Source organism: Podarcis muralis, chromosome 1, assembly GCF_964188315.1.
Source record: "Podarcis muralis chromosome 1, rPodMur119.hap1.1, whole genome shotgun sequence".
NCBI classification, from domain to species: domain Eukaryota; kingdom Metazoa; phylum Chordata; class Lepidosauria; order Squamata; family Lacertidae; genus Podarcis; species Podarcis muralis.
Window position 1 is genome coordinate 106,832,766 of NC_135655.1, and position 12,257 is coordinate 106,845,022.

Genomic DNA, 12,257 nt, shown 5'->3' on the forward strand with positions numbered 1-12,257 from the left:
ATCTGGTCCCAAGAATTACACACTTGGCTGTGAGTGAAGGATGGTCTCTGCTGTACTTTGAAAGAGCCTCCTTGCACCCACTTTCCCCTACTTTCCATCCTTTTAGAGTGCAATCCTAACCAGGTCTACTCAGAAGAAGCTAGCCTTGTTGAATTTGGTGGGGCTTACTCCCCCCCCCCCAGGTAAGTGGGGTTTGGGTTGCAGTCTTAGGAAAACATGGACCCTCGCTATCACTCAGCAGAGAGTGAGGATGGCACACAATTTTTGTAACAATATTATTCCAAATGAAACACATTCCTTGACTGCCAGCTCAGTTTCTCATATTTCCCCAATATTCACTGCTGTAATAACCAGGAACTGTGCAAACCGGCCTTGCAGATTGGTGTGTGTGTGTGTGTGTGTGACCCCAAAAGGCAACCTTAGCCAAAGAGAACCATGCTTGGTGTGTGTGTCTGTGTATTTTGAAGAATTTGTTCCTAGCTGAGGCCAGCGGTTCTTGTAAATTTCGCAAGCGGCAGAGCACCTCACAGTGACATCATTGCTAAAACAATTCATTGTCTATGCCCTGCTTTCAAGGTGTGATGTTGACAAGTTGTTTCCATACCATAATACTCCCAGCTGGAGACAGGAGCCACTGCCATCCCGCACTGAAACACTCCAGTGCCAGACCCAAGTGCCAGCGAGGCAACGTAGCCACCGTAAGACTAGGAAGAAACGGGATGGAAGTTAGTAACCTTGAAATGAAGTATTAGCTCTCTAAGAATCCAAGTGGTAAAGCACGAAAGCCAAAGGGAGTATTTGCTTTGGCAGCAGAGGCAGCAACATAAGCCAAGGATTCTCCAGCATAAGTCTGAGTAATTCTCTACCAGGCACAGGGGCAAGCAAATGGGTTGCGCAGTTTCTTTCCATTTATGCAGTAGCTTTCCTTGTGAGTTTGATTCCTAGGGATATACTCCTTTGTGACCAGATGTTCTGCTATGCTGCTAATCTCAAGAGCAGTGGGAGGGAAAGCAGCAGTAAGGAAAAGAGTCTGCAAGGCAGGTAGCATTAAGCAATCCTCATTTCCTCAAGTGGTGCCATCCCCACAGCAGCTCTAGAGCATTTAGTTTTCTTTGGATGGGACACCACTGGAGTAATTCAATGAAGTAACTTTCTATGTACCAGGGCAAGCCCATGATGAAGACAGATGAGGTGGCCTTCTCAGGTGGCAGGATCTCCAGAGGTAGAAGATCACAACGTAGATACAATTCCAAGCACAATTCCAAGTGTTGGTGCTAACCTTTAAAGCCCTAAGTGGCCTCGACCCTGTATACTTGAAGAAGCATCTCCACCCCTATCAATCAGCCCTGACACTGAGATCCACCTCCGAAGGTCTTCTGGCAGTTCCCTCACTGCAAGAAGTGAAGCTACAGGGAACCAGGCAGAGGGCCTTCTCGGTAGTGGCACCCTCCTTGTGGATAAATAACTATACAACTTTTAGAAGACATCTGAAGGCAGCCCTGTATCGGGAAGTTTTTAATGTTTTATGTTTTATCGTGCTTTTATATGTGCTGGAAGCGGCCCAGAGTGGCTGGGGCAGCCCAGCCAGATGGGTGGGCTATAAATAATAAAATTATTATTATTTATTATTATTAGATCTTTATTCAGGCATGGCCAACCAAGGAAGCCTGGTGAGGCGACCACCTCAGGGGGCATGGTCTACCGGGGCAGTCAATCCTGATGTTAATTGTCCGTCCCTCCTTGTTCCTGATGTGTCGCATTTCACATTTCTGGAATGGTCTCCAACCCTCTGCATAGGCTGGGTGGTGATACTGGGCCCCAGTGCTATTTCTCTTGACAAAGTGGTGCTGTAACTCACCATAAGAGAACTCCCTTGTTCTCTTACAATGGCAATGGTGCCCACCTGAGAGGTGCTGGAACTCAATTCTGGTGGGTTCTGGCTGGAAAAAAGCCCTGCCGGGCCTCAAGAGTAATTTAGTACTGGGGATGTGAAATTGTCCCCCTGATCAAGATGCTCAGGAAGACCTTGAGACACAGAGTGGAATCAAGGAAGCACCCAAAAGAGGAAATGTTGTAGTAATGGGTGACTTCAACTACACTCACATAGACTGGCTAGATACCTCTTCAAGTCACTGTGAAGCGGTAAAACTGGGTGGCCATAAAATGTAGTATCTAAAAATAAACATTTTTTGGAATAAGATTCATGGTGCACAGTGGGACTTGCTAACTTCTAAGTAAACATTCACAGGATTATCCCGCAACGTTGCAATCCTATGCACAGTCACTTGGAAGCAAGCCCTACTGAACTTACTCCTGAGTAAACATGCACAGGAATGGGATGGACAAGCGGGAGCTACAAGGGAGCAGCCCACTGACAACATTCCGCATGGATCTTCATCAAGTGCCTTCTCAAAGGAAATAAATCACAGAGCTACTGACAGAACTCTGGTGTGTAGCAGCTAAATAAAGACTTGGAGCATCAGAGTGCAGTGCCTTCGTGCCCCGTATTCAAGACACATCATGAAGCAGGCTCTGATCATCCCACACAGTTACATAATCCCTTGCTTCTTGATCACACCCACAATGCTGAAATGCTTAGCTGCCTGCCATCTAGGGTGGAATGGTGGCTGTCACCCACCTCTGCTGCCTCCTGGCAAAATATCCAAATAACTGGGGACTAGTGGGTGAGGATGAGTTCACAGCTGGACCAATTGACTCAGAGAGACAGAGGGCTTAGCATCTGGAAAGAGCAAGAAGGGAACCATGGAGGCCAGTAAGAATTTTTATTTTTATTTTTGCAGGGCACAAGGGACTGAAGGGGGAAATCTGTCAGCATCACTTCTCCCTTCCATCCTTCAGCTGATGGGTAAAAGGTAAAAAAGGTAATGGACCCCTGGACGGTTAAGTCCAGTCAAAGGTGACTATGGGGTTGCAGCGTTCATCTCACTTTCAGGCTGAGGGAGCCGCCATTTGTTCACAGACAGCTTTCCGGGTCATGCGGCCAGTATGACTAAACCACTTCTGGCGCAACGGAACACCATGAGCCAGAACGCACGGAAACACCATTTACCTTCCCGCCGCAGAGGTACCTATTTATCTACTTGCACTGGTGTGCTTTCGAACTGCTAGGTTGGCAGGAACTGGGACAGAGCAACGGGAGCCCACCCCGTCATGGGGATTCGAACCTCTGACCTTGTGATTGGCAAGCCCAAGAGGCTCAGTGGTTTAGACCACTACGCCACCAGCTGATGGGAATATCCCCTGAGAAGAACTTGCCTTAGAGGATGTTCCACGGTTTTTGAAGTGCCCAAAGATAATCAACGTGCTCTAAAGAATTAAAACTTAAAAGACAAATCCTTCCCATGGGCCGAAAAACTAAAATGCCAAGAAACGAGAGAGAGCAAAATGGAGGGGAGATGGGCAGAGAGAGAAGCTTTGACACACAAATGGCAATGTCAGTCATAAAAGACAAATTATTAGCAAACTCAGCATGTACACCCACCCACCATTTCCCACCCACTATTTCCCAGATACTAAGCCCAACTTCAGAATACCTTATCCATAGCATCATTCAATCACACCCTGCTAGAAGAGGACGCCTATAGCTATGTCAACGTTGGCCATCAGCCCAATAAATGAAATAAATTAAAGTTTGTTAATATAAGCACTCGGCATCAAAACAATAAAATAAAATAGTTTGACCTCTAATACCAGCAAGTTTACTCTGTCCTGTATTGTGCTTCTGGGCAAGCTGCTCTTATGGGAATCCAGGCCAAGGAAGAAAAACAAGATAAACAAGCAGTGACAGACCTAAGATAATTTTTCCTGGCAAAAGAGCAAAGCTGAAGAGAGTGAGACCGTAACACTTCTTGAGAGATAATCAGAGACTAAGTAACGTTAACAAAATGGAAATCATCGGACACTCGAAATTAATTGTTGGCTAGCAACTGACTTAAGTCTGCAGGCTCTGTATTGGATCCTGATGGGCAACTGTTCATCCTAGGTTTAACAAACTGCCATTAAATCATAATAGGCTCATCCAGACTTGTGCTTGTTCCATCACTTTCCCCCTGGAAAACCCAACCTTCACTGCTGAATCAGAGCAAGTGACAATCGGGTTCTCTGCAGATTGACGTTTGTTCCGATTCAGAGCTAAAGAGTAGGTTTTCCCAGGGAAAGTGGCAGGGGAAACAGAAAACCACTCGGACCCATTCTGTTTTGGGTTTCCCCTCCAACCCTCTGGAACAGATGTGCAGGGGGAGAGGGAGAGAGAGATGAAGTTCCATTGCTCAAGCAGCAGAAGTCCTTGTGCTTAAGAGATGATATGTTTAGATGCACGAAGCACAATTAGATTACAGTTTGCCCAGATTTGGCCATCATGAAATGGAAGCAAAAAGCTTTCAGAGCTGTCAGCCATACCAGAGGAGGAAGGGAAAGCATGTGATCTCAAACCTCATCTATGCTCATTCTCATAATGCTAAACTATGGTTCAGCACTATCTCAGAATCTCATAAAGAATCAAGCCCAGAGGAAGGAGAGTGTTGACGCAGCTGGGGTGGTGATTAAATCTAGAATATATTACAGACATGCAACAGTCTAGATGTCCCGTGGAGAAGAATGAACAAAGGGAGGCCCATGCATAAGACACCTCCATGCGCTTCACCAAGGTGTTTACAAAAGGAGCTGTAAGCAGAACAAGGTTAAACAAGCTTTTTTTAAAAAAAGTATACATACCCATCCCCATATGGCTATCCTTTTTTCGTCAATAAATCCCATGTCTATAAACTTTCTGTTCAAAAGGGGGAAAATGTTTCATTAGTTCAAAAAACAAAGGTGATAAAATAGCTTTTGTTTTTGAATATTTTGGGGTTCCATTCAGATTTGTTGTTGTTGTTACGCAGCAGAAGATTATGGTTATTGCTCTAATGAGTTCATACGCTCTATGATTTAAACTGGGGTTCGAAACTAGCAGTGCTGCACACAGTGGGACACTTTGGATAGTAACATGAAACAATAGTTTAGGGCATTATGGGGAGGCTCAGTACTCTTCCCTGTCGTCTTTTTCTGCTGTGCTACAGGAGGAGGAGATTGAAAGCTTCTGGTTTTAATTTAAACTAACCAGAATTCCCCCGTTGCATCTTGAATTCATACAAGCCAGGATCAAACTGGGGCTCACTATGTTTGGATGTGATGAGGAACCCTGGTTATCTTAGAACTGATCTACCCCTCTTGTCGCATACGCTTGCAAGGATATTATGTTATAAAATACTTGGTGTACTCAATTTCAAATACAGTTTTCATGAAGAGCAAGGTACTGTGATGATGGTAATTTAACATGCAAATTATCAAAGCATATCCAAAGCCTGATTCAAAATCAATCAAGCCTTATACCATTAATAATTCAAATCAGTAGTTATGACCTATAAAGCTCTAAATAGCTTGATATTTCGACAAGAGTTTGTGGTTATTATTGTTTTTTAAAGTCTTCATGAAAAGTCCTCTCTTTCTGCCACTCACTTTCCTCTCTTTTTGTCACCTCTCTTTTCACCTCCTAGCCACACACATGAAATTAAGAGAAAGACTCCATGTTGCCCACCCTTGTAATAAACAGACCCCAAATATCCACCCATCTTAGGACATGCTCAAAACCCTTTTGCTCTGGTATTTTCCAGCGCAGGGCAGTGGCTACCGTGAGGAGAATCCCAAGTTGAAAACCTGACCTATCTATTATGAATGGCTTTAGGCAACTTAGTCTCTCCCAGCAAACCTACACAGCTGATTTGCACAAGACTAAAACTTTTCCTCTGAGTAACTTAGTAATGAACAAGGGGGAAGCATTGTGCATATTTGGAGCTCTCTAGCTAAAAGAATGAGGAACTTAAATGCAGGCTGAAAGGTACTTAAAGAGAGCTCAGACAGGGAAGATAGCTGGAAACTTAAAGCAAATTACAGTAATTTGCATTACAGCTTCTGGAGAACCAATAAACTATATTTTGGAGAGTTTTGCTGGCTAAATTACTTGGGATTATTTACATCAGATAATCTAAGGGGTTTTTCTTCAGCTGCCAACCACAAGAATGTCTCCATTTCTAAATTGGTTTTGACAAAACAACAAAAACAATATACAATCCAGAGAACTAGTCAACAACTCTACAATACATTTATTCCAGATTCCACCTCAGAGGGTAATTCTGTATTGTCAGTCTACTTTTGGCTACAATACGATCTTATTCCACATGTGCTTTTATGTATCAACATTGCAACATATTGTATTGTTATTTTCATCAATAGCCTTTGCTATTGCTTTTGAGTCCTAGTGATTTCGTCTGTAGTTTTTGAGCTTGAAGAGAACCAAAATGACCGGAGATTGCATTCCTAAGAGCATGGTGCAGTGCGCTATATCTAAATGGAGTTGTGGGAAGGTGCCAAAGGGGGCTGATTTGACATGTTCTCTTAAAGCAGCAGCCAGTTCCATGAAAAATGTAAAAAATAAATAAATAGCTAAATACATGCTTTGAGAGGGCAGGTGGTTAAAGAAGAAGAGGAAATGACACAACGGCAGAAACAAGTAGGTCAAGCAGCTGTTTACTATTCCCCAGTCTGCGGCTTGCTGTTTTAAATTATTATTACAAAATAAAAACTTGAGGAAGCCAAATTTCAAAGAAAAACAAACAAGGCCATTTTCGCACCAGGAACCTCATCAACCTCCCTGAGGAGGGGCCCCCACAGAGCAAGTGGGCAATTCAGACCGGTTGGAGAGACTCAGCAAATTTCTCTCGCCACAGCATTCTCCATTGGAGTTCTTGGCCTTTGCAGTTGCAAATTTGGAGCTGAAAAGCTGCAACCATTCTAGTGCAAAGCACACTGAATGCACACTGGGCCCCAACAACTGAAGTCAATTGAATGCATGTTTTCAGATATAATTTTCCTTTTATTTTTATTTTGCAGCAAGTTGAGCCATTTCCACACACACACACACAAACTTTTTACAGCAGACTGCCAACAGATGTGGGCACTCTGATTTTTCTTTTTTTGGGGGAAAAATGTTTCCAGTCTCTCTTGCATTTTTAATGTTGCACACCATTATGATATCTGTTAATGTTTAGTTGTCTATAAATTTCCCGAATTAAATGAATGAACGAACGAACGAACGAACAGAAGAGCAGCTTGGTTTTACTTTAACCTAGTTGGATGGGCACCCACCACATCCTCTGTTGTCTCTGAACACTTTAGAGCAATTAAAGCCAATTCATAAGTTTTATGGTTTCTATAAAACAAGGCGTTCTTGCGCTGTGCAATAGAAAGTGATGGCTGTGGGGCTCAAAATAGTGTAACGTCTCATCTGTGTCAATCTTTGTTGCTGGTTGTTTTTTTAAAGTGAGGTTAAAGCAACATGATTCTTGATACGAAGAGGAAATGGAAGAGTCAATAAGCAGAAAGAGGACAGAAGAGATAAAACCTGTTTAGATAGGCATGTTATCAGGTACATAGATCACAGGTGTTGGAGACCAGAGTTCATGGGTTCTATCTATTTCCAACTCTGCCATTCAGAAGTAACCCTACATCATTTCCAAAGCCCTTTTACCAACGGATTGTAAAAAATAAAATAAAATAAAAAATTCAAAGAGGTTCACCAATAAGCTAAGACATAATATTAAATGGTTTATAAAAGACAGTTAAAAACATTCAAAAACTGATAAACAATTAAGATCAACAATAAGCTAAAACAGATGCAATTACTACATGTCTAGGTGGGCAACGAGAAGAGCAGAATATAGGTATCAACAGGCAGGGAGTTCCAAGGTGTAAAAGACTGATTTGTTTCAACTGCAGAATTAGTAATACGTGGCACCCTGTAGCAGGGCCACTTCCGCAGACTGAAGTGGTTGAATGTACATATATGTTGTAAGGTAATATTGCAAGTAAACTTGTCCCAAACCATTAAGGGCTTTATATACCAATGGTAAAACCTTGAACTTGGCTCAGTAACAAATCGGCAAGCAGTGAAAATCTCTGAGTTGAGCTGTTATATGCTAATAGGGTCTCACTCCTGTCAGCATCAGTGCTGCAGCATTCTGCCCTAACTGCTGTTTCTGGGTCAAGTGCGATGGAAGCCCCACATACAGTGCATTGCAGGAAATCATTACTGAAGTCACCAATGCCTGAACTACTTTGGTCAAGCTCTCCCAATCCAGGAATGACCACTGCTGTTGTAACAGTCACAGCTGCTTCTAGGCCCCACTTCAATGGGAAAGCTGGGTCCAGAAGCAACCTCTTTCATCAAGGAATGCTCATTTTGCAAAATGGGATTATTTGCTTAGTGATAACGGATGATGAGTATGGGAACAAGCAAAAACATTGCATCATCCCCAAACAAGTGACCAAGTATCTCATGCATGAAAAGCACACCCAGATGTTTGTTAGTATATCTAAATTCGAGGTGTTCTTTGTAACGTTCCCAAAAGAAAATGAAATTTGAACTAGCATGATAATTAAGAAAATTCAGACAAATTCATGGAGAATAGAGCTACTTATTCCTGGAGAATCTATTACTTTCAACTCCTATGCGCTACCTCCACTGTTGTACACCAGTGAACATCAGTTGCTAGGAAGCACAGGTGGGGAGAATGTTGTTGCTCTCAGATTCTGCCTGTGGGCTTCCCATGGGTATCTAGTTGGCCATTGCGAGAATAGGATGCTGGACTGTATGTTTAAGATGCCACATTTGTCTAGCAACGAGAGCTATATCGGCACTATACAGAAGCCACACAGTCCTTTCTCGTAGACTCCTAGGACCTAGCGGCTTTCAATGTAGGTTTGCAGAACTGCACTCTTTCCCTTACCTTACAGCTGAGATCTGATCGTCAACTTCATAAACCCCAAGTTTCCGATAGACCGCGTATAACATTTCATCTCCTTGGAAGGCCGTCCCCCTTCCATCCACGAAAGCCACCACAATCTCTTCTTTGCTCGCAAGGTAGGTCGTCCAGCTAACCCCAAACGTATGTTTCACACTTTGACTGCAAGGTCCGCCATACCTGCAGCAAAAATTCACAGAATCTCAAATTCAGCGCTATGGACTACAAAACACTCCCTTTTTATTAAAGGGAAAGGAAATGGTGGCCAAAAAACCAAATCTTTAACAAATACAGAGCCTAGGCAAAATGGTATTGCTCAGGTTCACACCTGAGAGGGCTTGGGCACGTTGCCTTCCTTTTTGTTTCTATGTTGTGGTACATAATATATTGTTACTAGGTAAGGTGTTTTGTCACGTTGCATTGCCTAACACAGGGCTGGGGGACCCAGGATGCTCCAGATTACTCCAGCTCCCATCAGCCCCAGTCAGCTTGGGCAATGGTCACATTCCCTTTTGGGAACCTGCTGGGGGATGTATAGCAGAGGGTGGGGGCAGGGGAGGAAAGTGAGTATACAGGAGGCTATAGTCAAGGGATGGAAAACAACTGAGGTTCCCACCCTCCCATTCTCTAACCAGGCAGACAAGTGGCATTATTACACATTTTGAAACACCTTCCAACCAGGCAAAAGCACTTGAGGTAGATGCAGAGCAAGGCTGGTGAGGGGCTTAGCCTTGGGCAGAGATGTAGCTTGGGAAGAAGAGTCCCAAGGACCAGATAAAAGTGGCCCTCAGACCTGAGGTTCACCAGGCCTTATAACTTAAAGCTATTTTACTACTCTACGGTCATTAGCCGTGAGCGTATTTGACAATAATTGTTAAGGGACACCCAAATGAAGCAAATTTAAGTTAAAGAAAGGAAGCAAGCAAGGATAAATAAACACAATTTTACATACACCTGTATGAGAAGGGGATACTTCTTGGATTTATCAAACCGTGGAGGGAGCACCATTTTGTACCACAAGGCTGAAGAGAGAGAAGGAGAGAGAGAGAGAATGACAAATAACGAATGCTGAAGATCCATCGCCGCATCTCGTGGTAGCGAATTCTGCGAATGAATTGTGCATTTTGTGAAGAAGTAGTTTGGGGTGGGGTGGGGTCTCTCCTGAATCACTGGTGCATTAAGTTTCATAGGGTGACCTTTCCCTCAAGTTCTAGTACTATGAGGGAGAAAAGATGTCTCTGTGTCCACGTTCTCCACAATAGGCATCATTCTACATGCCTCCACCATGCCCGCTTCCTGCCAGTTGCTGTTTTTCTAAGTTAAAAAGGCCTTTCTTCACAAGGGAGCTGCTCTAGCCTCTTGATAGTTTTGGCTGCCATTTCCTACAATATCATTCTGGGTGTGGGGCAATCAGGTCTGTGCAGAGCATTCCAGTCACGTTAGGCGTCCTGCACTGCTCAAGGTGACAAACTGCCATGTTTCTGTGCAGTTATGGGGCTTCTTCAGATGACCTGCTTACGAGTCATTCACCCTGATTTGCCTGCACAAAGCTTATGTGGGGGTTAGACTATGGGCTTCTCCATACTTCCTCTTTCCCTTAGAGAAAAGCACTCTTTAAGGCTCAGTCGGAACAAACAGCAATTTGGGCTTTCCCCGGATTGCCATCTGTTCCAATCTATCTCTAAAGAGCGGGTTTTCTCTTAGGAAGGAGCAGGGTAAGGGAGAAAATGGTCGAACCCATGCTTTCTAGTCAGGGCACAAGCAGATGTGTGTACGAGCCCTATGTCTACTTATTACTAAACATTTGTTCTGGTTTCTTTGCAGGGAAAGTATATGACAAAGAGCATTCATCCTGTTTTGCTTGTGCTGTGGTTATACATCTTCCTGCATCCCACACTTTTCAGTGCAATTTCCCATTACTTTCTCAATTGCAAGAAGTCTCTTTAAAAAAGAAAAAAAAAGTGGGTTTGTTGAGGCAGGGTGACAGAATGCTTTAATCCACTTCAATTGCACCAACTTGCATTTCTGGTAGGTGATTGAATCCTTGAATCCTTGGCAGTCTGGAAAGGACCACAGTTACCAAACATGAAGCCTTTAAATACCTAGCATAGCCACTACTTTTCCCTTGTCACTCATAATGTAAAATCAAAAGGGGAGGATACATAGTCGATTGTACTTACTTATACCATCCACTTCAAGTTTGTCAAAATCTGTGGTAGGCATGCTGATCTTTTGCAGAGAAGATTCCAAATCCCTGTTGTCTTCCAAAATTCGAACTTCTACATAGATGAAAATTTAGATTCACAATACATTTGCCATTGGTTAGCGTGCTTGTTATCATCATTACTGATTTCTGAATCTCCTTCCAAGTTTGTCCTATAACATTTCACAGGCATATCCTCAAAAAAGAAAGCTAAAATAATTTTAGAAACGGTACAAGAACAACTGAGTATGGTTGCAATCTAATTATTACATGGCAGGACACAAATAGAGAATACATGTCAAATCTGCTAAGGTCATGTGTATAAGTGAATATCCTGTATGCAAATAGAAAGCAGCTGTGTGGTTTTAACAGTAACAGAGTGTTCTCTTCTATGGAGGAGAAAATAGGAAAATATTTGCTGGGATTAAACCTCCTTGGATCTATAATAATATCTATTGCTGAGTTGGGATTTATTGCTGGGTTGTAGTGCTTGACAGAGTGTTTTTAAACTCTCTCTGGCAGGCATAGGCAAACTCGGCCCGCCAGATGTTTTGGGACTACAACTCCCATGATCCCTAGCTAACAGGACCAGTGGTCAGGGATGATGGGAGTTGTAGTCCCAAGACATCTGGAGGGCCGAGCTTGCCTATGCTTGCTCTCTGGGGATTGAGCAGGAAAGAGATGCATTATGTAGAAGAGCTGGGAGACAGGAGTGGTAGTCTTTGAAAGAAAACGTTCAAAAATCTATTAAGTAATGAAGTAATAGGATTAAGTACCTGAAGTGTTTAATGTGTTCCTTCAATTGATTAGTTAAAGGAGCTCACTCCCCACCACAAAGGATCTGTATATAATTTTAGATTGCCCTATGCTACAGATGTATGACCTAAGATAACACCAGACAGTGCTAGCACATACACAGCAAAACAGTTACAGCTAGATTACATTGACAGCAAAACTCTCCCCTTTACCCAGCACTTAGGGAAACCACTTCCTGGTCATGAAATACCAGAAGATTTCCAGCGTAATCATGAACAGGAAATACCAGAAAACTTAACAACTGACTTAGTTTTGCAGGCAGGGCAATGCTTAGACTGCTATAAGTATAACGGCAGTGCAACTCGTACAGCATGTTGGCGACCAATATTCATACAGTTGTTCAAAAATAATTTTACACCATTTATCAAATATGTGAGAAA

The 12,257-nt window shown here is 43.0% G+C and overlaps 1 protein-coding gene across 4 annotated transcripts in view; it reads right to left on the reverse strand.

The window, feature by feature from the left end:
• The window catches only part of FAP (fibroblast activation protein alpha), a 50,340-nt gene that overhangs the window by 4,448 nt on the left and 33,635 nt on the right, over positions 1 to 12,257 (reverse strand). For all 4 annotated transcript variants that reach the window (XM_077936731.1, XM_077936728.1, XM_028747165.2 and 1 more), the window contains 5 exons: positions 11,039 to 11,137; positions 9,811 to 9,880; positions 8,844 to 9,038; positions 4,735 to 4,789; positions 605 to 704 (listed from right to left, as the gene is read on the reverse strand). In XM_077936731.1, the coding sequence (XP_077792857.1) occupies positions 605 to 704; positions 4,735 to 4,789; positions 8,844 to 9,038; positions 9,811 to 9,880; positions 11,039 to 11,137 (519 nt within the window). The remainder of the gene's footprint in view (positions 1 to 604; positions 705 to 4,734; positions 4,790 to 8,843; positions 9,039 to 9,810; positions 9,881 to 11,038; positions 11,138 to 12,257) is intronic.